Source organism: Delphinus delphis, chromosome 13, assembly GCF_949987515.2.
Source record: "Delphinus delphis chromosome 13, mDelDel1.2, whole genome shotgun sequence".
NCBI lineage: Eukaryota > Metazoa > Chordata > Mammalia > Artiodactyla > Delphinidae > Delphinus > Delphinus delphis.
This window is the reverse complement of record NC_082695.1, coordinates 14,412,305-14,440,132: the sequence shown is the minus strand read 5'-3', so window position 1 is coordinate 14,440,132 and position 27,828 is coordinate 14,412,305. Positions and strand designations below refer to the sequence as shown.

General features: G+C 54.5%; 1 protein-coding gene across 4 annotated transcripts in view; it reads right to left on the bottom strand.

Moving 5' to 3' along the window:
- Nucleotides 1–27,828, bottom strand: part of RBM19 (RNA binding motif protein 19) — a 126,505-nt gene that overhangs the window by 80,721 nt on the left and 17,956 nt on the right. For all 4 annotated transcript variants that reach the window (XM_060028122.2, XM_060028121.1, XM_060028120.1 and 1 more), the window contains exons 14-21: nt 27,503–27,613; nt 25,129–25,329; nt 23,743–23,872; nt 15,102–15,256; nt 12,390–12,450; nt 8,622–8,701; nt 5,884–5,939; nt 2,774–2,890 (exon numbers count right to left, since the gene is read on the bottom strand). In XM_060028122.2, coding sequence (XP_059884105.1) covers nt 2,774–2,890; nt 5,884–5,939; nt 8,622–8,701; nt 12,390–12,450; nt 15,102–15,256; nt 23,743–23,872; nt 25,129–25,329; nt 27,503–27,613 — 911 coding nt within the window. The remainder of the gene's footprint in view (nt 1–2,773; nt 2,891–5,883; nt 5,940–8,621; nt 8,702–12,389; nt 12,451–15,101; nt 15,257–23,742; nt 23,873–25,128; nt 25,330–27,502; nt 27,614–27,828) is intronic.

Here is a 27,828-nt window from a genome sequence, read left to right as displayed (position 1 = left end):
GACGATCCCGCAGAGGCATGGATCTGCAGGGCCTCTTGGAACCCGTCGGGCTGGGTTTAAGGGGTTGGGGTGTGGTGCAGTGAGGCCCGGGTGGAAGGCTGGTGGCCCCCAGGAAAGGCCCAGGCAAACACTGCCTCGGCTGAGAAACGGCTGCCCCCAGCGCTCGGGCAGGGCCCCCAGTGGCTGCGGAGGGCGGGTGAGCTGCTGTACCCCAGCGGGCTGCCTCAAGAACCAGACCATGCCCTCCCACGGCGCTGCACTCATGCCCTCACACCCCGGGTGTGTCACTGTGCGACTGTCACTGTCGCTTTCCTTCACAAACAGTGAATTCCTTGAGAGAGGAGCCTGTCTCTCCTGAAATGGCTACGTGCCGGGCGCCTAGCACAGTGCCTGGTACAAACGACACACGTGCGGGATGGTGGTTCCACTAAGGGATAACAGCATCCCTCCTCCGCAGCGCTGCTCTGCTGCTTAATAAAAGATACAGCATAGGAAGGCCTGTAGCAGAGCCCAACACACACTGAGCTGGTGATTTTGATTATGCCTGGTAGGATAACTCCATGAAAACTGCCTGGCAAAATGGACCGGACTGGTTCCCCTAAACCCTGACATCTTCCCCTGGCTCTGACCTTTGCTGGCCACTAGCTTTGTCTGAAACTGGGTCTGTGTGCTTTCCTGGCAGAGCTCGTCTCCCAGAGAAGGTTCACAGCGACCCCTGCTGCCCGCGCTCAGAGCGGCCTCAAACGCCCGGCCAGAACACACAACAAAGCCAGGCTCCAAGCAGGCTCTGGATTTCCAGGGGTTGATGAAAACTACCACCAGAACAATGGCAGGAAGGGACGCCACATGTAATGATGTTCGGGGAACACTAATTCCCTGTCTTCTCAAAATAAACATAAAACGTGAGATCAGACAAAGCGCTTTTCCCTTCCCCTTGCGGGCTTTTGTTTCCCTGGATAAGTGTCATCCTCAACAGGCTGCGGAACCAAGTGAGCTGTCATTTCGGCAGGATGCTGTTCCCTGATCAACGCGTGCTGCTCAGAGCCATCCCGTTCTGATCTGGCAGTTCTTAAACTGGACTCTTTAAAAAGCAGAAGCATGGTTGAAACCAGCGGCCGTGCGAGGCTCGGGATACATACCTCCTCGTGACGGCGACCCACTCCTCTTGACTCGTCCCCCCAGATGCTGGGAGATGGAAAACAGCCTCCTGCAGATGGTGACCCCACCTTACCAGGCTGTTACTACCACGCAGGGGACCCTGGGATCATAGATAAGACCCCGCTACTAAGAAATCGACAGGGTTCCCGTCTTTGCATCAGCACTGGGCTAATGTCTGTTAATGAACTGTGCGCCAGTGTATGATTTAGAATGGGGGGGAAGACGACAGGGATTTTTAAAGCAGACCCTTCAAGGGGTTCCCCATTCTTTACACCACGGAGTAGGAGCAAAGAGGGTAGACTTCACACAAAGATAATACATACTTTCCAGTCTCCAAAATCTAGGACTTACATTTTGCAACCACAGCTGACCTGGCAAGATGCTAACTGGTAAAATCCTAATCGGGATTTAGCTTTCCTGACCTTCACGCCAGAACTGGACAAATGCAGGTTAAACAAACAAGGTCTAGTACACAGAATCCTGAGTGTTCACCCCTATGCAGGCCGCAGAGCCGCAGGTCCCCAGAATACTCTCAGACTGCAGCCGAGCTTCCGTGATCTGCTTGGTTGGGGCCGATGGCATCTGCCTTAGGTTCTGACAGCCAGAAGGGTCTGTTCTCCGTGCCACACAGCACACGCCTGGACAGTGCCCTGGCTTTATAAACGTTTCCCCCTTATGCCCTCTCTCTAAAGACGTTTCATCCAAGGCTTGGTGCTGGGTGGTGCCTAACTCATCTGAAAAACCCAACAGTGTAATGTACTGGCATGGGGGTTGCAAACTCGTGGCCTGGGTTATAGCCGGCCCTCAGGTAGACGTTGTCCCACACAGTGTTTTTAGAAAGTGAATTAGTTGCCAACTCAAGAATCCAGATTGCCAGTTTCTCTTTCAAAACGCGGAAGAACTGGTCCTATGACATCTGCGTCCCTGCCCAGCATCACCGCTGGCCCTCCAGTCCGTCAGTTCCCACCCAGTCTGCTCTGCCAGGCTGTTCGCTGCCTGGCCCCCAAGAGATCTGAGTTTTGACTCCTGTGCTGTAGCATCTGCTGGTGGACTGCATTATTTAGGCAGGTGGTCCCCCCTCATTTCAAAGCGGGCTTTCCATAGACAGCAGTGCAGACCAGTGTGCTGCCCAACCCTGGCTGGATACCAGAATCCCCTGGGGCGCTCTGATCCGAATACCAACATCTGGGCTCCACCCCTGATCAACTGAATGCAACTTTCTGGGGGCGGAGCCTGAGCAAAGGTGTATTTATAAAAGTCACCAGGTGATTCAAAGGTGCAGAGAAGGTAGTGGGCCACTGGCTTAAAGCAAAGGATGACTTGGGCGGCAGGATTTCAGGCAGATCATGGGCAGAGCTGGGCGTCAGCCGCCTGGCTCCCTGCCCCTCCTGCAGGTCGCTGGTGGGGATGAAGAAGACTGACTGCCCTGTTTGGACATGTTTCTGCCCAGCGGTCTGGAGAGCAATCTCTGAGATTAAGGGAGATACATCAAAGGCAGCCAGAAGATGACCTCTGAGAGGCCACCGCACTGGCCTTCAGCAGACCATCGAGGACCCGAAGGCTCAACAGCTCCCCCCGACACGACGGCCCCGCGAACCGGACCAGCGCCTCTCACCTGAAGAGCTCGCGGATCTCACGGCTGTCAGCCTGGAAAGGGATGTTCCGCACCAGGATCTTGGAGGTTGTCTGCTTTCTGGGCTCCTGTTTCCTCCGAGCGGACGTCAGGGCTGGCCTGGAGGGTCGGCGGAAAGCCTTCAGGTTATTCGGGGCCTCAGCAGCTGCTGCCCTCTGCTGACTCCACCGCCCCCTCCCCCCACCAGCACCGATGCTCCTGTCCTCTGTTCAGGTGAGGGACTCGAGACTGCGTGGACGCGACTGAGAGGAAAGGGGAAGGAAGCGGGCTCCCCTGGGTGGCACGCAGCCTAATTATCTTCTCCCCCCAGCAGCTGTGGATGTCCAGTCGGCACATCCTACCCTGGGGTGTCTGCTGCCCTTCATCTGAGACACTCAGGAACTAGCAGGGACTTGAGGAAAGAACTCCGATGGGGGGGTGGGGGCAGCCTCTCCCTAAACCCAGTCTCCTCTGTCTCTTTCTTTGCAGGTGCCCAGAAAGACGCCGGCTGGTCCCAAGGTCTTGTTGGAGACATTTCCTCATGAACCCGAAGTGCAGAATCCAGGGGCCTGGAGCAGTTTCTAACCATGGAGGTGGGTCAGGGCTGTGAGACGAACTCTCTCCACCTGAGGTTCAAGGCCATCCCGAACCTGTCCCCCTGCTCTTCCAGGGAAACCCTCCACTCCACGGACGCAGGGGAGGGTCACGAGCAGAGCCATGAGTTGACAATCTGGGTGTGAATGCCTCGTTGGCCACTAAGGATCTGTGTGATCTTGGACAAGTTATTACTTGGCCTCTCAACTGTAAAACAGGCCTAATAATAGTGCCAACCTCATCGGATTGTTTGAGGATTTAATGAAGGACACGTCAAAACACTCTGCACTGTGCCTAGCACAGGGTAAGCGTTCCATAAACAGTAGCTGTGATTATGAGGACGGTTATGACTCACTTCCTTTAAGTCTGCTCCGGGTCACCTCCTCCCTAACTGTCTCCACTAAAATAGCAGCCCACTCCCACTCCCAGCCCGGCTCGATGTTCCTGGCACTCATCACTGTCCAAGAGCACGTTACATATTCAGTCATGTTTCTCTTCACGGTCTGTCCTCTAGGGCTATGCTGTCCAACACGGCAGCCACCAGCTGCACGTGGCTAACAGTTAAGTCGATACTAAAATGACACAAAATTAAAAATTCAACTTCTCGGTTGCTGGGCTAGCCAGCCTCCAAGATGGTTCCCAACGGTCTCTGCCGCTTGGTATTCATGCCCCTTGTGTACTCCTCTCCTGCTCTGAGCCTAGGTCATAAAAGACGCTGCCGCTTCCTCCCTATTCTCTCTTGGATCACTCGCTCTGGGGGAAACCAGCTGCCAGGCTGTAAGGACACTTGTGCAAGCCTAGGGAGAGGCCAACATGGTAAGGAACTGTGGCCTCCTGCCAACAGCCATGTGAATGTGCCATTTTGCAAGTGAAGCCACCAACCCCAGGGGAGCCTTCAGATGAGACTGCAGCCCCGGCCAACGTCTTGACTGCAACCTCATACGAGATGCCAAGACGGAACTTCCCAGCTAAGCTGCTCCTGAATTCCTGACCCTCAGGAACTGTGAGATAATAAACGTCTGCTGTTTTAAGCTGTTAAGTTTTGGGATACTTGGTTATGTAGCGATAGATAATTAACACAGTGGTAGTTGCCACGTTTCAAGAGCTCAAATGCCATGTGTGGCAAGTGACTACCACGCTGGGCAGTGCAGATGTAGAACATTACAGGATGTTTTCATCATCGCAGAAACTTCTATCAAATAGCACTGCCCTAGAATGTAAACCCCATGAGGAATCTCCCTCCCCAGCTCCTGGGAAGAGTGTCTGGTGCCCAGGAGGCTTTCTGTAATTTTTTGTTGAATAAGAGACAGACTAAATGAACACTGCCTAGGAACTGAGAGCCTGCAAGGTGACTTCAGCCTGACTCCCTGGAGTCAGGGGACTGAGCTGAGAGACGGGCGCCACTGGCTGAGTGATCACGTGCTGGCCACGTGCTAGACGCTTCATGCACAACCTCCAGTTTCCACATTTTACTTTACGGGCAAAATCACCCGCCCAAGGTCACACAGCCTCTGGATTAGAACCCAAAGCTGCAGGGCACAAAGCTTGGACCCCCCCCCACTCTTAATTCATGGCTCAAGAACCCCTGTTAGCTTCTGGGGGCTCCCACACCAAGCCTTCTTCTGGCTAAGGATGCTCAGCACGGGATGGCCTGGGATGGGTGGACACCACCAGAGGTGGCCGAGGCTGGCTTCACAGGGAGCATTAAAGAACAGAGAGAGAAGGAAGAGACAGCGGCAGCTTCAGGCCAGCTCGCTGGCGGCTGATCTGCTCAACGACCACAACAGATGACCGACTTCCTGAAAACCATCGAATAAATACCTTAAACCAGCCCAAGGATTGTCAGAGGCAGTCGCTTCACCACCTGAGGCGGACAGATGGGATGACAATGACAACAATAACGGCTGACCCCAGGTACGCGTTACATGCCGGGCACTGTTCAAAGCACCTCCAGTGTATTAGTTCAACTAGGACTTGCAAGGGTGAGGATTAGGGGCAAAACTAAAACTCCCAAGAGACCTCCACTACTTTAGGAACTGGTCATCCGGTCCAGTGGTCTGTCTCCATCTCTAACATCTACTGAATCTCTTTCAAATTAAGCGGAGGCTGTCTCTGGGCGCCGCTATCCAGCTCCAAGAAAGAGAGTCCCATAATGCAAGGCGTCTAGGTTTTCTCACTGCCTCCGGTTCGTCCAAGGCTCCAGCAACTTGCAAGTCTCCCTGGGTTTATTTATAGGGCCAAGATAAGTGGGTTTTGCTTGCTTCTCCTGCCTGTGTTCCTTTTGTTATAATAGATGTGTACTAACACGTTTACTCCGGGGACTGGCATGGTCCCAGTTTACCAGGGAAATGGGTATCGGAGATGGCATGCGGGACACCTCCTTAATTAGGAAGGGTCCCAGGGTGAGGGGGGTTGGGTCGGGGAGGATGTTCAAAGACCATGAGACACCCTCCAGGGCACCGGCACCAACACAAAAGGGACGGACTCAATCCAAAGAAGAGGGGGCAGGGGAGACTCACTTGGTGGCTCGTTCTGAGATCCTGACTTCCAGCTTGTGGCCATCCACGACGTGACCCTGAGAGATGAGACAACACAGCCTGTCCCTCTGTCCTCTTAGAAGCACTCACCCATAGCCCTGTCCTTCACCAGAGTGGGCTTCGGCTGAGTGAGGGGAGAGAGAACTTCGAGGGGGCACTGACTATTCCCAGGAGACAAGCCCGCTGGAGTCAAGGACAGAGAAGGGCTTTTCCTGGAAGTGGTTCCCGCTGAGCCCGGGCAGCAGCTGGTGGTTACGGAGACCCAGCCCTCCAAGTCCTCTGGAGCCAGGAGTGGGCCTTGACCTTTAAGCCATTCAAGGGGCACAGAATTTTCCATTGTTTATATGCATTTTCAGGCAAAGTAAGCCCTTTGGTCTGGCTTGCAGAGAGAGAGTTTGGTTTGGATTGTATGCCGTTAAAAAAAAAAATTCTAAATCACAGCAGAGATGCATCTAAAGCTAGGCTCTTAACATGCGTCCCTTAAGGCAAAACTGGTGTATTAGCAAAATTACCCTTGAAAATCCTTTAAAGTCTCCCATAAAATACAGCACACGTAGCTTCGTATAAACAGCTCTTTGCGGCAATATACCCGTATGTAGCACACAGCGAGGCACAGAACATAACTCTAATGTGTGCAAGGCAGACTCTGACAGGCTCCTGAATTACATGGAAGAGAAAGACAGACCACTGGGCGTGCAGAGCTGAAATCCAGTTAAATGAGTACACAGCATCTAATGACAAAGTTGGATTTCTAGTGTCTCTTGAAAAAACAACAAACAAAACAAAAAACCAGAGAAGATCTGGTATGGCTGGGGCCCACCTGCCCGTCAGGCCAGTACCTGGCTGAGGCCAAGAAGTGGCTGCCCCGGTAGAAGGGGCGCAGGTGCCCAGGCTCTGTTCTGGGTGGTGCTGGCCCCGTCGCTAGTTTACAGCTAGTGGCCCCATGGGCACTTGAGGTGGAGAGCAGAGAGACTTTCCAAGTGAGAGCAGAGGCCCCAGAGGCCATCCCTCCCCACCACCGCACCCAAACCCAATTCAGCCCTGGAGTTGCTTTGGGCCAAGGGGAGGGTCATCAAAATTCTACAAAAACGATCATATTGGCTAAGTGCCCAGTTACATTTCCTATAATCCCCAAGGCCTTTCGCTTGACTAGCAAGCTCTACTGGGACAGACTCCATCACCTGGAGGGTCCCTGTAAAGCCAGGCTTCACAGGGAGGTGGGCCGGTATGGGTGCCCTTTTCACCCAGTATCCAGCCCAGCTGTGCAGGCCCAAGCACACGTCTCAGAGAGAATGGGAGCTGGGAGGGCGTGCGGCTTGCTACGCGCTCGCTTGTCAACCTGGCCCTGGTCAACTCCATCTTATGTTGCCGCTGCCTGGATGGCCTATACAGACACGGGACATTCTGAATAGGGTTTAAAAGGGATCCTGGACCCCCTGGAGCAAGTGGGCCTCCAGAAAGAAAGAGGCTCGTGAGAAAGCACTGTTCCTTGTCCCCTTCCTGCCACCGAAGGGCCTGGGGACGTGGGGTGTCAGGGAAGGTGCTGAGGACACTGTCTTTTTTTTTGGCAGTATGCGGGCCCCTCACTGTTGTGGCCTCTCCCGTTGCGGAGCACAGGCTCCAGACGCGCAGGCCCAGCGGCCATGGCTCACGGGCCCAGCCGCTCCACCGCGTGTGGGATCTTCCCGGACCGGGGCACGAACCCGTGTCCCCTGCATCGGCAGGCGGGCTCTCAACCACTGTGCCACCAGGGAAGCCCTGAGGACACTGTCTTAAGCTGAGGCCTGGCCCACTTTGGGGCTCTGTTCTGCTCCCTGTAACCTCAGCTCCCTTCCTGCCATCCAGGGCCCTGATCTGTCCCTGTACTTCGACCCAGCAGGAGGGCATCGCTCCTTTCTCAGCAGGACATAAGTCTGTGTCCCAAACACCTCCGCGTTCAGCCCCCTTCTCCCCACTGTCACTGCGTCCACCCTGACCTGTGCCTGGAGGACTCAACGGTCTCCAACCTGCCCTCCTATGATGCACCCTCCACACAGCAGCTGGAGACATTGTTCTGCAGCAGAAATCAGATCCTTCTCCAAAGTGCTCCAAGCCCTCTGATGGGATCGCACTGCCTCTATGTTGAATTCCACAGTCCATAAAAGGTCTGCAAGATCCAGCTCCACATACCTCCCACCCTGTACCCTGTCCCTGCCACACTGGCGTCTTTCTGCTCCTCAGACATAGTAAGCTCACTCCTGCCTCAGAGTCCCTGCCCCAGGCCCTTTGCACGTGCTGTTCCGAGATCTCTGTGTAGCTGACTCCTTCTTGTCAATTAGGTGTCAGCTCAACTGTCACGTCCTCAGAGAGGGCCTCTCCTGACCACGCGATCTAAAGCAGCCTTCCCCTCACCACAGTGTCTGCTTTATCTGCACCCGAGCACTTCTCATGACCTGGTCGTGGCGTGTTTCTTCAGAGGTCTGCTTCACCCAGCTCCCTGAGGCCTGGCACAAACCAGGCTCTTGATCAAGAGTTGCAGACTGAAGGAATGCCTTGTAGTGACTGTGGGGGGCTGAGGAAGTTCAAGGCCGTGGACCACAGTCCCCTAGGGAACTGGAGAATGCAACGGGCCTGGGAAGATGTGGGCTGCTCGGCATTCCCACTCAATTTCCGAAGACTGACGGGATACCGCACCACCTGCCTTGTGCCCCCGGCAACCTCGGCTGAGAACGCCCACTTACCTGGAGCTGCTTGAGAGCTTTCTGGGCCTGCTCCGGTTTCCTGTATTCCACGAATCCAAACCCCATGGACAGCAGCGCGCCTGAGAGAGAGAGAGGTGGGAATCGTACGGGGGCGCCAGGCAGGGAGGAAAACAAAGAAGGTGCACCAGACCAAGTTCAAGGGCTCCAAGGGCCCCTGGACGGCCCCTCGACATTCTCATTTCTTCATGCCCCTCTTTGTTCCCCAAGATCCCAGCTCCCGGCTCGCCATTTATTACCAGTCGTCTTGAAGAATCAGCCAACGAGGTTATACAGCCGCCACCTGAGGCCCAGTTGACTATTAATTAACAGATGATCGACGTGATAATTAACTTCATAATAGAATTCCGCCTTTGGGAGGGAGGGGTGACCATCGCCACGACAAGCGGCAAAAGCTCTACCCGGGCAGTCCCCTGCTTCCATACATAATGCATAATACGAACACATGCATCAAAGTCAAGCACGCCAAAGGCTTACTCTTTACAAAGTATTTCTGACCACCCGGTTACACCTGGTTCCTGGGTTTCAGACATAAGGCTGGGACAGGGAGGCTGTGACCACCTCGTTAGAACTCCTCTGGTTCCCTATTGCTGGGTCGTGAGTAGCAAGAGTTCAGATAGCCAGGGGTATCTCCAAAATTTATAGAGAACTCTGCTTCCTGAATGTAAATATGCATAACTGGGGGCACGCAAGAATAAGGTCTCCAATTACACCTTGCTCTTTGACACAAAATGTGATGCATGCCTCCGCCCCCGCGGTTCATGCTGATTTACTAATTTTACTCTCTATTTTTTCACAGTTGAACTCAAAGAGGGTCGGCTCAAGGCTGCTGGGCCCAAACGAGGCTCAGGGTTCACCACTGTTGACCCAGCAGTCCTCATCTTTGTCTGTATTGTTTGTGAGGCTGTGCCCCTGCTTGTCTGCATTTCTACTCACAACTACATGTTATAAAACGAGGGCCCAAAGCAGGAAGAAATTCCACAAACAGCCCAGACATGGTTCTGCGGGCGACAGGAAGGAGGTTCAGAAAGAACTGATGGCTGATGGGTAGCGCCACCCCGTGGTGACTTTCAGTATTTGTTTTCCAGTGGATACGTGAAAACACTGTTCTGAGGGCCAAGGCTGGAGGGTCTGTGCCCGTAGGATATTTAAAAAGCTCATTAAGATGGTGTTAAAGGCAACTACAGAGAGTCAAGTTCATTGCTGATTCACTGACCCTGTGCAGATCCATTCTGCCCTTCTCCTGCCCTGGAACGCTGATGCCCATAGAGAGCACGACTTGGGCCCCCCGGCCTTCTGGTTTCCTGTTCGGTTTACCCAATGGAAAGCTCCGATTTGACATAGGCGGGTGGAGGAGGTAGAGTTGGGGCCCCCGTTCTTTCCACGCACCCCATCGCCTCCCCGCTTTGGCGTGGTTCTGGCAGCACCAGTGTCCAACCCACACCTTTGGCTCTGCTGGTGGCCCTTCTGCGGCTCTGGTCACACCACTCCCTCCCCACGGCCTCTGGGCTCTGCAGGGGAGGGGCGTTCTCCCACAGGATCCACTGCCTCGACATTCCCGTGGGTCCCCTCAGCCCAGCCCAGACCTGGGCACTCGGCCCCTTCGCTACAAACATCTCCTTGACAACCCCAGCTGAGCGTGCTTTCTGGCTCCTGCTGAGACCCTCGCTGAGAACAGGCACCATCTAGATTCCCCCCAAGCTGTGACGGATGAGCGCCAGAGAGTAGGGCTCTCACATACAGGCTCTTAAAAAAGACAGTGTAGCTTTCAAGAGCTGCTCATGACACTGAAAGATCAGACAACCGTTCTAAAGCACGCGCACGCTGAAGAGTGCTCCCGAGGGCCGAGGGGCCGGCTCCACAGAGCGTCTGACTGCAGAGGGGCACGGTGACACTACGGCCTGCAGGGACAGCCCTGGATGGAGCTGGCGACCCCTCTGCCAGCCTGTCTCACCCCCCAGACTTCAGGGGTCACCTCTTTTCCTGAACTCCGTCCCCAGACCCCCCCAAACTGAGCCTTCATGTCGTTCACTCGGTGCTTAGCTGCCTTTCCCCGTAGCCCAAACTACATCTGCGGTTCCTGGTGAACAGGGATGTTATGGTTTGAACTGTGCCCAGCTCCCCAGTGTGCGTTAAAGTCCTAACCCTCACATCTCAGAATGTGACCGTATTTGGAGATTGATCCTTTACGGAGGTAATCACGGCAAAAATGAGGTCACGAGGCTAAGTGCTAATCCAATATGATCGGTATCCTTATAAAAAAGAAAAGGGGCGGGCTTCCCTGGTGGCACAGTGGTTGAGAGTCCGCCTGCCGATGCAGGGGACACAGGTTCGTGCCCCGGTCCGGGAAGATCCCACATGCCGCGGAGTGGCTGGACCCGAGAGCCGTGGCCGCTGAGCCTGCGCGTCCGGAGCCTGTGCTCCGCAGCGGGAGAGGCCGCAACAGTGAGAGGCCCACGTACCGCAAAAAAAAAAAAAAAAAAAAAGGGGTGGTGGTGAACTCTGAACACAGGACAGGTGCACACAGGAGAATGCCATGTGAACATGAAGACAATCACTTATAAGTCAAGGAGAGAGGCTGGAACAGATCCTTCCCTCACAAGCACTCAGAACGAGCCAACCCTGCCCACACCTTGATCCTGGACCTCTGGCTCCCAGAACTGTGGGGTAATAAACTTCTGTGGTGGAAGCCACCTGGTTTGTGGTGCTTTTTGCACCCCTAGCAAGCTAATACAAGGAACTCCCCAAATTCTATGCCCCCGTCTGCTTCCGCCCCTCCAAGGCTCCTCCGCCTGGCAGCAAGCCATGCTGTGACCTGGAATCAGCCCACCTTTCTAGGCGCGTCTTCTGCCTCTTCAGTACACTCCCGACCTGCTACTGCGCCCTCTCCCGCCTCCGCCACCCACCCCCGCCCCCACCAGCTGACTGCTCTGCCTCCCTACCCTCCAGGTCGCGGTCCGACGTGGAGACCCCTGGCCTGGGCTCCTGTCCAGCCAGGGCCCCCTCCACCAGACCCCTTGTTGCTGTGTGCTGTAACCACTAGCTCCTTAGTCTCTCAGGACACAGCCACGGGACAGCCCACGTGGCATGCCTACAAATTGAAGGGATGGGGAGCGCACAGCTGTGAGGAAGCCAGGAGCAATGGCCCGTCTACCACCTGCAGGAAGCCAGGGCCGGAGGAGGAACAGAGAGACGCCAAGGGACTCGTGGCAACGCCTGAGGCTGACAGGAGAGATGAGGGTGGGGTCTGCGTGGCCCAGGCACCCAGGGGCCAGTGAGGTGCGTGGCTGGTGACTCAGTGGAGTGTGCCGGATGCTCTACATCTGGGTCATTTCTCTTGGAAGGGAAGAGGGAAAGCCCAAGACGGGTCTGTTCTCGCTCTGCCCTGGAGATTTCCAGAGCACAGAGATGCCGCGAGCAGGGAGAGGCTTCTGCCACCGAACAGTGTCAACCCTGCCAGCCCTCTAATCGCACCGCTCTGAAAACACCCGACAGTCCGGGGTGGCAAAGGGTCTAGATTCAGAAGAATCTGACATGCATGGCTGCTCCCACCGGAAACCAGGAGTCTCCAGGGACCCAGAAAGGAGGACCATTTTAGACGAGCCAAGCGAGAGAGCGTGGGGCTGCCAATGCTTCAGAATGAAAGAAGACCCTCAGAATAAGCAAGAGAGAGGTACCCTTACCCCTACCCAGAGCGACACTGTTTCTTTCAGAATCGTTCCTTTCTAACTGAGATCTCCTGTGAAATACCTGCTTTGTTCTTCTTCTTGGAAATGGAGCAGCTCTTCACCACACCCACTTTGGAAAACACCTGGAAGAGAATGTCGACAGGTATTATCAGAATTTCTGTGCTAATCCCGCAACCTGGTGTAGGCGTGTCTCGAAAGACAGAGGGGACCAGGCAACTGCAGGCATGGAGAGGGCGAGAGTAAGAGAAGAGCTAACCCCTGGATGCGCTTCCGTGGCCGGGCCCTGGCCCGAGCCCTCTGCCTGCATGAACCCATCCGGCCCTTGCAGTGATTCTCCCGGGTAGCTGTTACTACCCACATTTTGCAGATGACAAAACTGAGGCTCCAAGGGGTTAGAGACGCACCCAGCGTCACAGCTGGGAAGCCCCGGAACTGATGGTTGGATCCAGGCGCCAGAGCCCAGGTTCTAAACGCCGTGCAGGTGGGGGTCCTGGTCAGACACTAGGCTCCCCAAATTTGCCCTAATATCATCTCGGGGGTCCCAAAAATATCTGGAGGCACTGGATCATGGCCTACTTTAAGTAGCTTGGATGCTCCCTTAGGGTTCCCCGTAAGGGTCGCTGGGCTGGGTCCTGGCTCCCAGTGTCCAAGAAGGACCTGGGACACTGAACAGTCCAAGGAATCACGAGGGCCATGCAGTGGGGAAGCTGGGCCTACACTTAGAAGCTTGAAGTCCACTGACCCCAGTCCTGACCCTCTCACTGCCCCTGCACCTAACGCCAACTAATGTTTAAAACTTTCAAAAATCACATTCTGCTCTATTTTTCCCTTTACTTTTTTTGTCTCTCTTGCTAGAATTTGAAAACTGACCAGTGCGAATTCCTGTCCTTCTGGTTCACTGCGGTGTCTTCCACAGCACACACAGGGCCCAGGGAGAGGCAGGTGCAGGTCACTGTTCACCGACCGAGTGAAGGGGAAGCAGAGGGGAGGGGGGATCCCGACCAGCAAACAAGAACCACACGCAGCTGAGATTCACTGACTCTCTTATTCCGACTCTCAAACACTTTACTTGAATTATCTCATTCATTCTAATCAGATCTTCCAAACAGCTCCGCAGAAGATTCTATTAACACCCCCTTTTTACAAATGGGGAAACTGAGGCACAGAAAGGTCAAAGGACCAGCCCAGGGTCACACTGTTAGTAAGGAGTGAGGCTGGGACCCAAGTCCAGGCAGACTGACCCTTAAGCACAACTCTCCACTCAGGATGCTGTTAACAGGAGCCCTGTGAGCTGGACGCTGCTCCCCACGGTGCCTCGAATGGGCTGTGTGACCCTAGGTCAGTGAACTGACCTCTCTGAACCTCAGTCTCCACATCTGTAATATGAAGAACCTGAACTAGATCATTTTGGCTGTACCTTCCAGCTCCAGAGTTCTTTAATTCCAAGGATGCTCTTAGGCTGAAGCTTGGGCACATCTTCCAGGAAAAAAATGGTTCCCGTTGACGACATCCCCATACCAGATACAGGGGGGCCAGCACAGCAGAAATAAAAAACAAACCCTCCACAAGCTGGTTTGACCTCTTCAAAGCTATCTAGCCTTTGGACACTACTGGCGTGTGCCTGTTTGTAAAAGTAAACTCAAACCAGACCAAAACGGATTTGGGAAGTAGCCCAGGAAAAGTCCAAGAGTGGGTTTCCCATTGCCCCAGAGGGTGAACCTTTGCGCTTAAAATGCTGCTGCTTTTGCCAGGCACCTCTAATGCCGTGGTGGCTTTTCTAACTGGCAAGTGACAGTCACATTGGAGATTTAGCCAGAGGGTCCCAGCGTGCAGGCTCTCATCTCCTGCTTCACCTTGACACCCTGGGCTTTCCCGCCCAATGCAGGCTGGACTCCTTTCCACCCATCCACCACCTTCCTGCCTCTAGGACTCAGTGGACCCCGTCTCCCCTCCTGAATCCAGCTCTAGGATTTCAGAGCGCAAAAGAATTTGCAGAAACCAATCAGCTCAATCCTCACGGCCTTCTTCCTTTTCAGAACCAGTTCATGGCAGTCAGGCTGCTAGTCACCAATTCATGCATTAAAAAAAAAAAAGGCATCGAGCATTTATTCTGTGCCAAACCCAGTTCACAGAAGCGGAGACTCTCCCCGTGGACAGTTCTCAGTCCAGTGGGGGAGCTCGCAGACCCCAGTCCTTTGGCACTAGAATTCCCACTTCCAGATCTCTGGCCCAATTCCTTCTAGAAGCCCCCCAGTGCCTATCATTTGGCATTTTCCCAATGCGCACTTGGAGTTCCCCATCCCCTTCCCCTCCACCCCCTTCCTATGAATGCAAAACTCTCAGCCCATCAGGGACTCCAGGCAGGACTGCCCGTCCTCCAGATTCGCTCAGTGCTGTGTCTTCTGCGTGTTCCCACCAGGCCAGGAGGGTGTGCTGGCGTTTACTTTTGGGTGGTTACCCTCGCAGACACCATCTGGGGAGGGGCTTTGTTTTCTGACTACAGCTCTCACACCGCATCCCAACAGGTCCCCTTCAAGTGCATGCAGGCGCCCCTGCCAGCCCCCAGACTGGTCTGGCCAGGGCTCCGATCTCCGGGTGAGATGTCTACTGGACAGCTCGGTGGACGTGTCAATGCGGTAGCTGTTGGCTGTTAATCTACATGCTGCCACGAGTCACTCGTCCAGGCAGGATAAACACAGTGACCACATCAGCAGACTGGGTCTCCCGCCCCGCCCACCCCCGCCCGCTCCCTCCGGGCCGAGCGGTCACTCACCCCCTTCAGCGTCTCCTCGGTCGTGTCGAAGTGGAGATTTTTGATAAACAGCGTGCACCCGGGAAGGCTCTCCTCATTCTCTTCCTCCTCCACCTCTGCTGAAGTGTCGTGTGCTGCTCCCTCTGTCAGCTTTTCACCTTCTGGGGTCTCGCCGTCTGCATGGGCCCCCCCCGCACCCCGCCACCAAAACAAATCTGTTAAATGATGCCTTATCTGCCTAAGCCCCGGGACCTAAAGCACAGAACCTGCCAGACCCAGGGGGTTGTGTCTCTGAGTGGGCAGCGTCAGGAAGGGACGGCTTGTGCTGGGTTTTAGCAACTGCTGGGGGGTGGGCTGAGGGAGGGGAGAGACCGCCATGCTTCCTGCCTCTGTTTTAAAGAGAAAAGAGTGCGAAGCACAGACCAAAACCCGGGAGCCCTAACTTAGACTGACCCACATCATATCACCCATATAATCTGAACCTCAAAATAAATTACTGTGAGCTGCAAATGTAAGCGACGTGGTCTTTTTCCTCAAAAACCAGCATTTGGCGAACTTTCAAAATAAAACGCAACTTAAAACTGCAAAAATTACAGAATGGGAGCAAAACTCAGAACGTCCTAAATACCCCTTGAACCTAAGGGATGTTACGTTCATTTAAAATCCCCAACATACATAACTTCAGGAAGCATACACGTGAGAGTATGTTTTCATTTACACAAAATATATTCAATTCAGAGCTACACATAACAGCAAAAAACTGAAAAAAGACAAAAACCCACTATATTCATAAACAAGAGGTCTGGAGAGTTATACTGCCACCAAAGGCTACACTAATATGTAAAGATGACGTTTCCGAAGAATGTTTAAAGACGTGGAACGATGCTCGTGACAGAAAAATTAAGAGAAAAATGAAGGTGCAAAACAACATACGACGTGACCCCAATCACGTTCTGTATCCAGAGCTTACGAGACACACACACAAGAAGAGAAAATAACGCACTCCCGGTTATTTCTGGAGACTGTGATTACGAGGGGCTCCATCCTGTCACTCCCACCCTGTGACACGCCTACTCTGAAGGAACAGCATTGCAGGAGGAGGGAAGGGCAAGCGTGAGGCTGTGAGTTAGCAGGGCGGGCGTGTGGCTGCGGCTCAGGATGGAGCCCTGGTGGAGAATGTGGATGTCACCCGAGGGTGCCGGAAGCCTCACAAGGTTGGAGGTGGCGTCGTGACCTCTTGAGAAGTTCCGCTGCTGGAAAAATGTGTTCCGTTTGGGTCAACCTCCCCAGTTTTTCACATGATCGGGGCCTGGGGACAATCATCTTTTCTCCCACGTTCAAGCTCCGGGAGCTCCTCCCGTAGCCCCCGGGGAAATCAAACCCCATCTCAGCCGTTCTCCAAGATGCCCGCCCGCTCCCACCCTCATGGTTCTGAGCATGTGGCCCCGACCCTCCCCTCAGGTCTGAGCCCTGCACGTGCCAAGCTGCAGCGGACGGGGACACTCCCTTCTCTCGTGCCCACTTGCACGCAAGTAGTTCAAGGCCAAGGGAGCTTCCGGGGCTTCCAACCCGTCCCCCATGCTCTCACGCCGAGCACGAGAGCCCTCTCCGTCGCCCCCGGCCCTTTCTGATGCAAGCCGACTGCTGGCCAGTCCTAACTGAACTTCAACCGCTTTGTCATAAAACAACCCTTTCAAGCCCTAATGGAAAGAGCGACAGTGAGGATGTTGCCCCTTTCACATCAGCTGAACGGGCAGCCTTCTCCCTTCACACTCCCTCGGAGTGAACCAGAATCCAGACTCTCGCTCCAGGACAAAAAAGGAGAAATGTACAGAAAGGCTCCTTCCCCACCCAAGCGACTAATGCACTTTACCCACCGGGACTCCGTGGTGTGGCCATTTGTCCTCAAAACCCAACTTCCAAAGCAAAGCAGGGTAGAAGAAGTATTACTAGTGATGGGGAAGCAAAGCTAAGCAGACAGGCTAAGATTCCAGGTTGTGAATGAGAACTTCAATGGAAAGGAAGACCACGCCCCTCAGTTGCGAAGGACACCCACCCCACTGGCTCGCCTCACGTCTGACGTGTCTTGGAGATAAAAGGAGAGAGGAAGGGGTGCCAATCAGATGCCCCACTGCGTGCGGGGACTGGGCTAGGCCTGCGAGGATGCTATCTCACCGCAGACCACAGCACTGCATCACAGTAAACCGGTGGTCCATGGAAAGTTCTGGAGTTCGCTGCATCTGAACTCTAAACCTCAGGCATCTTCAGGTTGGGAGAGAGGTTCATGCGAGACTGAAAAAATTTTTTTTGTAGAGAAAAGAATGGGGGGGATGATGGTGACTGAGAGAGCACCGTGCCAGTTTAAGGGGCAGCCCGTTCGCGGCACTGGCCAATTGCTGTCACGAGGACAGATCCACCCAAGTGTGGCCAGGTGTTCAGAGCTTTCACGAGAAGCTGGAAATCCAGCCTTTCATGGGAAAACCCACATTTTAAAACTCTCGGCAACTAACTCAGAGGCATGTGGCTTCTGTACTAGGCAGCGGTCAACAGACTGATTTAAACCAGCTTATGGGCCTCCGTGCCCTGCTCCCCACTTCCAGCCTGGCAAAGCCCAACGACCCGTCCCTCTGCCTCTCCCAAGGGCCTGGAATCCAGCCAGTTCCCAGCGTGGCATTCCAGGGATCTGAAGCCTCACAAGGACAACAGCTCCGGGGAGCCCAGTGGCTGTGAGCAGGGCCAGAGTCCACGCCTTCCTGCATCCCTGCCCCAGGAGCAAGGGCTGGTCTGCTTCAAAGCACTTATTTCAAAGGTCACAGGCCCCTGCCCAGGAAGTGTGATGTTTGGATTTCGTGACAGAGCTGAGATGAGCTTGCAGTCAGGGTTGGCACCCCAGGAACAGACAGATCCCTTCCCCGGAGGGTGAGCTGCCCTCAGTCCCAGCCCAGGGGGAACAAGAGCGGACTGCGAGGACGGCTAGGACCTATCACCCACCCGGGTGTGCGGCTGGCCTGGCTCCTCCCACTTCTACTAAGTCAGCCAACGCCCCTGACCCCCAGCATCCGGGAGAACATCCAGCTTGAAATAAAAGACACGATTAAATGCAGCCTGGCTTTGCTCCAACAGCACAGAGGTGTCCGTTGTTTCTCCAAACCTCTGTGCGCCCAGCCACCACCTCCCCCAATCTCCAACTCCCCCTGGGATGCTGGAAGAGCTAACAAGACAAGGGCATCCCAGTCTCGAGATCTGCTGAAAAAAGGGGGCCTGAAGAACACGAGAAGGGGGCCCAGAGACCGCAGTCAGGAGGCAGCGCAGAGCTGTGAAAGCGCACGGCCTTCGAAGTGAGAGTGGTCTGGGTCAGGGTCCCCGTGATGCCACTCACTAGCTGTGTGCCCTGGGTGACGGGCTTACCCGCACTGCCTTAGCACCGCCACCTGGAAAATGGAGTCTCTCTCTCTCTCTCCCCCCTTTTCTCTGCTGGCTTCTTTGGAAATTCGAATGTTTGCGACTCCATACGCACGCTGGGTCCCCGGTCCAGGGCACCGTTGCCTCTTGTGTGGATGACCGGGTGTTCTCCTCACTGGTCTCCCGTCGGCACCTGTCCCCGGCCTGCCAGCTTCTCCCATTCTGTCTCCTCGCCTTCTCCATTCCAGCTGCACCAGCCTCTATTCTGATCTCTGAGCCTGCCAAGACCCATCCCTGCCACAGGGCCTCTGCACTTGCCATCTGTCTCCTCTGCCTGTTCTGCTCATCCCATTTTCCCAGGCCTGGCTTCTTGTCAGGTCTCAGCTCAAACGTCCTCCCCTCAGAGCTCCTCCTGTGCAGTTGTCCCCAGCACAGGCCTGGCCACTTGCCATCAGAGTCCCCTGGGTACCTCTCCTTCAGAGGCCTTACCCCTTTCTGAATTCACCTTATCGGTTCACTTCTCTGTGTCCCCAACTACAAGGAGAGCTCTCTGAGGACGAGACCACATCTGACTCAGTAACCTCTGCACCCCCAGCACCGGGCCCAGAGCAGATGCTCCAAAAATATCGGTGGATGATGATCTGCTACACAAATGGCACTTAGTGTGACCGACAGGAGCTGTGGGGTCACAGCTAGGAGCACAGACCTGGGAGCTGGTGGCTCCGGGCACAGCCCAGCTCTTTCCAGATGTGTGACTCTGCATAAGTCACTCAACCTCCCTATGCTTCCTTCTTTCCATTCAAAAAAGGAGAAAGACAATCACAGGGTCCACTTGCAAGACAATTATGAGAATTAACGCACAGAAACCCAGATAAAACAGTGTCTGGGCCAGGGGAAAATGTCAGGAATCCCTACCTTCGCAGGCCCATTGCCGGAAGAGGCAGGCCAGTCGGCTGCAGGCTTTTGAGAAGAACAGCCAGCGCCGCAGGTCTGAGTGCAGGGGATTGTGTCTCTGTCGGCCACATCCCTGGGAAGAGCTTCTGCCCCGCTCAAGTGGCCAGGCCCTGCTACGACCCATGCCCATGTCCAGAGAGGTGTGGAAACGGCCAAGGGCCAGGGACGAAGCCAAAGGTCACTGTTAAAAGTGCTTTTCTGCCAGGCTCCCCTGGTGGCACAGTGGTTAAGAATCCACCTGTCAATGCAGGGGACATGGGTTCGAGCCCTGGTCTGGGAAGATCCCACGTGCTGTGGAGCAACTAAGCCCGTGAGCGAACTACTGAGCCTGCGCTCTAGAGCCCGCGAGCCACAACTACTGAGCCCACGTGCCACAACTACTGAAGCCCGCGCGCCTAGAGCCCGTGCTCCGCAACAAGAGAAGCCACCGCAATGAGAAGCCCGCGCACTGCAACGAAGAGTAGGCCCCGCTCGCCGCAACTACAGAAAGCCCGCACGCAGCAACGAAGACCCAACACAGCCAAAAATAAACTAAAGAAAATAAATAAATTTAAAAAAACAAGAGAAAGAAAAGCGCTTCTGCCCCTGGCCTCAAGTGGGGTGACGACAGGAAGACTAGCAAGGAAAAAGGAGGTATCACAAAACGAACAGATGTTTGCCAACGACCTCACCAGGAACCAGGAAAAGTGGGAAGAAGCGCAGGATGGGGATGGGGGCAGGGGCGGGGCGGGGTGAGGGTGCGAGGAAGGCTCGGAAAGCAAGGTGGGCTGGAGGGGGCTGGGAGAGGCAGGGGGGAATACCGTCCATCTGTAGTTGGCACAATAAAATCCAGTCACGCATCACCACATGGGGCTTTATTATAATCAGGCCGCAGAATTTACGGTCGCTCCCTCCCCCTTCCGGCTCTCTGCGCGGAAGGCTGACAGCAGAGACTGTTATCAGTTGCAAGCAGCTTTTCAGGACCTCCCCCGACTTGGAGCCCTTTATCTGGAGGTGAGGGTCTTGGTTGTGGGGAGATAAAACACACTGTCCCCCTCCCTCGAGAACGGTCAGGGAATGGAGGGCTTCGCCGAAAAGAAAGGTGTCGGGGGTGGGGGGCGCTGGTGAACAAAACAACCCTCTCTGTCCACTCCCCTCCTGCTGCCTTCCTGCGGAGCCTGAGAAAATCCAGGGCTTGGGGGCCGGCTGGTCCCCGGCAGTGGGGATGGGGAAATGGGGAAGCTTCAGGAACCATGTGCAGAGGGGCGGCCGCGGGGGAGCAGCAGGTGAAAAGGAACAGCTCGGGGACCGGGGAGGGGACCGTGTATGTGATACAGGTAAGAAAAGGAACAAAAAAGGGCAAAAGGAGGCTCGGGAGATGAGTCCTGCGGGGATCCGCCTGACGACACAGGACTCAGCGGGGCGTGAAATCAGCTCAGGCGTGCACAGCTTCTTGGTCCCCATCCGATCTATTTGCTGCAACTACTGGCTCCCTCCTCCTAGCTCCAAGGCCTCCTTTGTGTGAGGGGCGGCAGGACCCTGGACAGCAGCCCCCTAAGAGGCAGGGCCTGTTGGGGACAGTCTGTCTGCGATGCTCTCAACACCGGAACCTAGGCCCGGGCACCCAGGGGAGGCTGGGGGCAGGCAGGGGCAGCCCTCCACCTTCCGACCAGGGCACGCTATCTCTGCAAAGCCTCCCCTCGCTGTGCTCCAGAACATTCTGCACCCAGGGCCCACTTCTATTACTGTGACATCTCAGCTACCCCCGAACAGCCCCACCCGTCCTCCTAGCAGCCCGGGAGCTTCTGGGGAAGCGGTATGTGTTGGGCCCATCTTGGTCGCCCCAGCTCAGTGGCTGGAATCCAGCTGGTGCTCAGGGCTGAGTTAGAGACCATCCACTTCACCTTATGCTGCTGAATTAGGACGAGGGTCAGAGAAACGGTGACTCGGGCGGCTTCTCACTGAACTCTCACAAAGGCCTTCTGCCCATTTTACAGATGCAGGAACAGCCTCGGAGGCTGGTGGCTTTGCCCAGTCACTGGGCTAGGCGGGGACAAGGAAGACAGTGACTTCCCCGGGAGCTGTAAGCCTCACGTACGGAGGACCCAAAGTGCTTAGTGCAGGGCCGGGCATGGAGGAAATGCTGCTTTTGCCTGTGGATTCACTCAGCACCTACTGACTGCTCTCCCACCAGACGCCGGGCACCTTCCTGGGTGCCGGGGCACAGCAGTGCACAAGCAGACGAGGTACCCGCCCTGCGGGATGGACGTCTAGTGAGGGAGTCAGACAGACACTGAGGAAGGGAACCCATAATGACACACTTCTGGGAAGCAGTAAGCCTTTAAAACAAAGTTTAAGGGTGAGGGGAGGGGGGGGTATAAATCAGCGCCATGAAGGGAGCCACGGTTACGCGATGGGTGGCGCCACGTTCTGATGCTTAAACAACGATGCAGAACAAACGTGCCGACGTCACCAAGCTCTACTATGTGCCGGGGCTTGGGACACAAACACGAGGATGGCCCAGCCCTACTCTTCACAGGTAAAGAGAGACAGAGAGGCACAGAAACCCTTCTTCCTGCTTTCCTTCACTCCCTCGACTCACATTCCTGAGCTACCCCACGCCTGGGGCCCTACGGGATGCTTGCGCCCAGCAGTGAGCGAGACGGCCACTCCTTGCCCTCGCGTGGCTCACTGTCTGGCAGCGACGGATGTTAAACAAGTAAAACAAACGAATAAACAGGATAAACACAAACTGTGACGAGTGTCACAGAAGAAAACAACAGAGAGAAGGGAGGGAAGCACCGGGACACCTGCAAAAGAGTGTGGCCACAGGGCAGCGGCCCCCCGGGGAGGCACCATACTTAGTGGTCCCGCCAAAGCTAGGAGAGGCCTCTGCTGGATCTGTTTCCAGGGCCCTCGCTCCTGGCAAGTCTGTGCTTTAAAGGAGGACTTGCTTTTGGCCGAAAAACATTAGTCATGTCCAAGTTTAGTGACTGAAGTTGAAACCAAGGTCGCTGATAATTTGGGGGTGATGGCTAGTTAAGAAGAAACTGTGACTATATAAAGAGAATTCTTCTTGATGGAAGCATAAGCACGGTGGAAGAGAACGCTAATCCAATCTGTGGCCAAAAATAACTCAACAGGGGCTAGTGAGGGGCTTTTGAAAGATTTATATCAGTGGTCAGTAGGTAACCCCAATGGCTAAGGGATGCTTTCGGGGACCTCAGAAAGCAGAGACTGAAGAATTTTCCTTCCTGACTGAAACAAGGCTTCTAGACCAGGGGTTCCCAAATGCCTTGTAGTGGCTTGGGCCGGTCCTGAGGAGGTTTTACCGATCCAAGATGAACTGGGAAGTGCAGACAGCCTAGGGAGGTTTATGGACAGGGAGGTCTATTCAGTTAAAGGACTCTTCTTTAATCTGAGAATTCCCATCCCCACCCCCATTCTTTTATGAGGACAATGGAGAGGGTATACAGGAGATGTATTTCTTTTAATCCTTATTTCAATCAGCCGGCAACCCTACGTTAAGATGGAGGTACGGAGGAGGGATATTACCGATGGGCAAGATCTTAATGTCTGGGTAAGGGTGTTCTTCAAAGCTTTTCTAAAGGTCTTTGCTTCTAGGATGGAGTCGTGGTCCCCTAAGTGGTTCTCAGTTGAGGGCTGCACTGCCCCCTAGAGGGCATCTGGCATACAGGGAAGGGGTATCTTAGATCGTCACAATTACAGGGGCAGATCTGACATTCAGTGGGCAGGGTCAGCAAAATGTCTTACAATTCGCAGAACAGTCCCGACAGGGAAGAACTGCGCTGCCCTGAGTGCCAGGAGCGCCCCCTCCTCACCCGAGTGTGAAGCATCAGCTGAGGGTTGGGTCCCCGCCTCCCTTCCTTTTCCTGCCTTTGCAGCCACTGGGCACCAGAGGGAGCCATACCATCCCAGGGACCCGGGAGAATAAACATCTCCAACAGCCCTGCTCATCCATGCCGGCGGATGTATCAATGCGACCCAGAAGGCTATTTTCTCTTGCTCTGTTCCGAATCCCTGTTAACAGATTCTAGTGGGTTTTTTAATTTTTCCTTTCACAACCTATATTTGATAAGCCAAGATAGTTGGCTACCTTATGTTGTATCCAGAATTTTTATGCTCTATTTTTTTTAAGGACATTTTATGTGCCTATAAAATTCCAGAGATGGGGACCCACCAGTCTCAGGATGAATACAGAACTTGAAAAGAAATACCTGATAAACAATTTAGTGCTGCCTCCTAGCCCTCTGTCCTTCCCCTGCCTGCTGCCCCAGGACATCCTGATCTCAGGCCCAGCTCTTACCTGTTTCTGGCTCCATCCTGTCCTTTCCGGCCGGCTCTGCTGGTGCATCTTGGAGTTCTTTCTTCTGTGGGGCTGGGCTGGAAAAGATGCCCACCGGAGCCCACTCCAGATACAGGGGGACGTGGTGGAACTGCAGAGACGGGGCGGGGGAGGGACTCAGTCCACGACACAGACAAAGAGCCTGAGGCTCAGAGTATAGAACTCTATGTGCTGCCTGATCCCCTTGCTGCAGCTCAGGGTTCAGGTGAGAGGCTGGAGCATCTGCCGTCATTGAATACGTCTGCATCCCCCGGTGCTTTCTCTAATCAAGGGTGTGAACAGGGAGTGGGACAGGGGAGCAGAATCACTGATACAGGGCAGCCCTCCTGGAGGAAGTGCAACAGGGCCGCCGGACACCAACCATGCTTTCTCTCCCTCCACATACGTACACTCACAGGCAGTGAGTATACACATACGTACATGCAGAGAAGTTTTTTTTAAAAGAAGGATAAACAAGACACTGACAAACAGTCAGCAAAGCATTAAAGTCCTTGATAAAGAGAAGCTACTTGCAGTGGGCTGAATGGTGGCCCTTCAAATGATATGTCCACATCCCAACTCCCAGAAGCTATGAATGTGGCCTTATTTGGAAAAAAGGCCTCTGCAAATGTCATTAAATAAAAGATCCTGAGATGAGATCATTCTGGATTATCTGGGTGGGCCCTAAATCCAGTGACAAGCGCCCATGTAAGAGAAAAGCAGAGGGAAGATTTGAGATGGAGAAAAGGCCATGTGGACAGAGGCAGAGACTGGAGTGATGCGGCCACAAGCCAAGGGACACCTGGAGTCACCAGGCACCGGAAGAGGCAAGGAAAGATCCCTCCCCCCACCCACAAGAGCCTTCGAAGGGAGAATGGCCCTTGGGCACCTTGATTTTAGACTTCAGACCCCCAGAACTGTGAGAGAATACATTTCTCTTCTTTTAAGCCACTAAACTGGTAGTAACTTGTTATGGCAGCCACAGAAAGGAATGCACTGACACATGTAACTTTTTCTTCCTTATGACCAAAAATCAGGAGGTAGCCCACCTACAGAATTGACTTTCAACTAATTGTAGGTATAAGATATCCAAAGCGCCGAGGATGATGGTTCAAAGTCATGGGGGAATAGAAAGCTGAGGAAAGCCAGAATCGGCAGGGAACTGAGGCAGGCTTTCCGGAGGATGTTTTGAGCCTGCCCCTCACACTGCCCCGTCCAGAGGTGCTTCCAGGGGCGGGATGACATTCACAATCCCGACAGACATGGCTGGTTTCCAGCAAGTGCTCGCACGTGCCAGGTCTATGCCAAGACTGTCCGCCCGTCAGCTCCCTCCGTCCTCTCCCTGAAGCGGGGCTTGGGCGGCCCTACCTTGGAGTAGGCCAGGTGTCGGAAGGCCTTGCGGGCCTCCAGCGGCTCCAGGAACTCCACGATGGCCGTGATGCCGCCCTCTGGCAGCAGCACGCGACCCAGGCTGCCGAAGCGGCCGAAGGTCTCCTGCAGCTCGGCCGCCAGGGTGCCGGCCGGGAGGTTCTTCACCAGGATCACGGTCTTGCTTCGCTCAGCGGCGGCCTGCAGGGAGGGGACAGCTCACGTGGGACGATGGAAAGGAGGGTCACTGAGCCCCGACGCCAGTACTGATCGGTGGGTGACTCTGGACCAGGCGGCCACGTGGGACCTCGGGTGCCAGGCCCTCAGGAAGCAGGTCCAGGAGACCCCACCCTCTCGGGTGCGTCACCCTGTGGATGAGAGGCGGCCCCGAGGAGTGGATGAGGGAGAGGGCTCTGCAACTGGACCCCCCAGGTCAAATCCCGGCCCCTCCACTACTGAGCCGAGGCAAATTCTGACAGCGCCCAACCACAGCCCTCGCTGGACCTTCCAGGACCCTCCAGCCCAGGGCCGGGATCTGCATCTCTGTGCTAGGGGTCTTTTCCCGGATCTGCAGAACGCCTGACGCCACACGTGAGAAGTTAACACCCCGTGGGAGCTGCCCGTGGCTCTCAGGAGTTGGCGTGTCACCTGTCCTCTGGGTGGGACAACTCCGAGTTGGGCGGTGTCCCCCGGGGAAGGTGCCAGCCCACTGTTCTACCAGTGGCACTGGGACGAGCATGCCCTTTGCTGGTGTCCCCCGCCCTGTCCCTTCTCGCCAGTGTTCTCCGTCCAGTGAACTACTTGCGCTTGAATCTTTGTCTCAGTCGGCTTTTGGAAGGACCCAAACGAAGACACCAGATGTACGGCCTTGAGAAATGCACTTGAAATGTATTCAGCCCCTCACCTGACATGAGGACACAGCACCTATTTCATGGGTCGTCCCAGGAAAGGAGTCAATCAAAAGCGTTGACGTAAGCACGCTGCTTAGCAATTGCTAACATTAGCAATTATTTTATTATTAAAGCATGCTGGATGGAGAATAAAAGAGCCCAAAAAAATTAATGGGAGGATTCCAGGCATAGGGCACATCTGGGTATGAGTCTCCACTTGGCCACCAATCTAATTTGAAACCTTGGGTCAAGTGCTTTTCTTCCCTCTGCGCCTCAATTTTCTTTCTTTTTTTTTAAAATTTTATTTTACGTTGCAGTATAGTTAATTTACAGTGTTGTGTTAGTTTCAGGTGTTCAGCAGTGATTCATTTATACATACACATATATCCATTCTTTTTCACGTTCTTTTCCCACATAGGTTATTACAGAATACTGAGTGGGGTTCCCTGTGCTATACAGTAGGTCCTTGCTGACTATCTATTTTATGTATAGTGATGTGTATTTGTTAATCCCAAACTCCTAATTTATCCCTCTCCCTCACATTTAACCTTTGGTAACCATCAGTTTGTTTTCAAAGTCTGTGAGTCTGTTTCTGTTTTGGAAATCAGGTTTTTCTTTTTTAGATTCCACATATAAGTGATATCACATGGTATTTGTCTTTCTCTGTCTGACTTACTTCACTTAGTATGACAACCTCTAGGTCCATCCATATTGCTGCAAATGGCATTATTTCATTCTTTTTTACGGCTGAGTAATATTCCATTGTTAATATGTGCCACATCTTCTTTAGACATTCCTCTGTCGATGGACACTTAGGTTGCTTCCGCGTCTTGGCTATTGTAAATAGAGCTGCAATGAACATTGGGGTGCGTGCATCCTAACCGTCCTTTTAAGATGAAACTCTTAAGGTTTGGTGAGGCTGAGGAAACAGCAGTTTGGGGGTCAGAAGCCCTGAGGTTGAGTCCAGGCCCCTGTCACAGACTCACTGTCCGATCTTTAAGTCCCCACCCCACTCTCTGGGCCTCAGGTTCCCAGTCTGTAAGACGAAGGGGAGGATGTCAGGTGTTCTCAGCGGGCCCTCCAAGACTTCATCATCCAGACACCTAAGAACTTCTACCTGCTAAGGAATAAGCAGGTGGAGGAACCTTCCCCTGTGATTCAAGAAAGGTCTCGATCCCGAAACAGGTAACAGGTGCTCTTAGTAAGGTGCTAGGTCGGGGAACAGGATGCTTAGGGCCCCCCCCACCTGCATGGAGAAACTCTTGCTTACGGCCCCCGAGGGACACCATCCAGGTCCGATGGGCCACGAGTCTGAGCTGGTGATCTTTCTTTCTCTCTTAAGCGACAGCTGCAAAGTTAATGCTAATCATCTTTGAAAGGCGTGACCCTCCCACCCATCAGTCTGCTGATGTGAGACTCCGCCCCCAGCTCTCCGGTGGGGGGGGGCTGAGCTCTGAGCGGCTCGCTGCCCAGCGGGCACTCACCTGGCTGAAGGAGTCCAGACTGACCCCATTGTCGAGGAGGAAGCGCCGCACCTCTTGGACGAGCTGGGTCTCTCCCAGGGCCACGCGCACGGCCACGCTGCCCTTGGTCTCCTGTGGGAGAGAAAGGGAAGATGCCCTGTTGGCTGTCGGGCAGGTGACGGGTCGGCTGTCCCATCTCCCAACAGCCCGAGGAGGAGGCTTGCACGGAGCCGGACCCCGCGGATGCTCCCCCCGTGGACATCCACTCTGGCTTGATGGCTCTGGGATGCTCCCCCCGGGGACACACCCACTCTGGCTTGATGGCTCTGGGATGCTCCCCCCGGGGA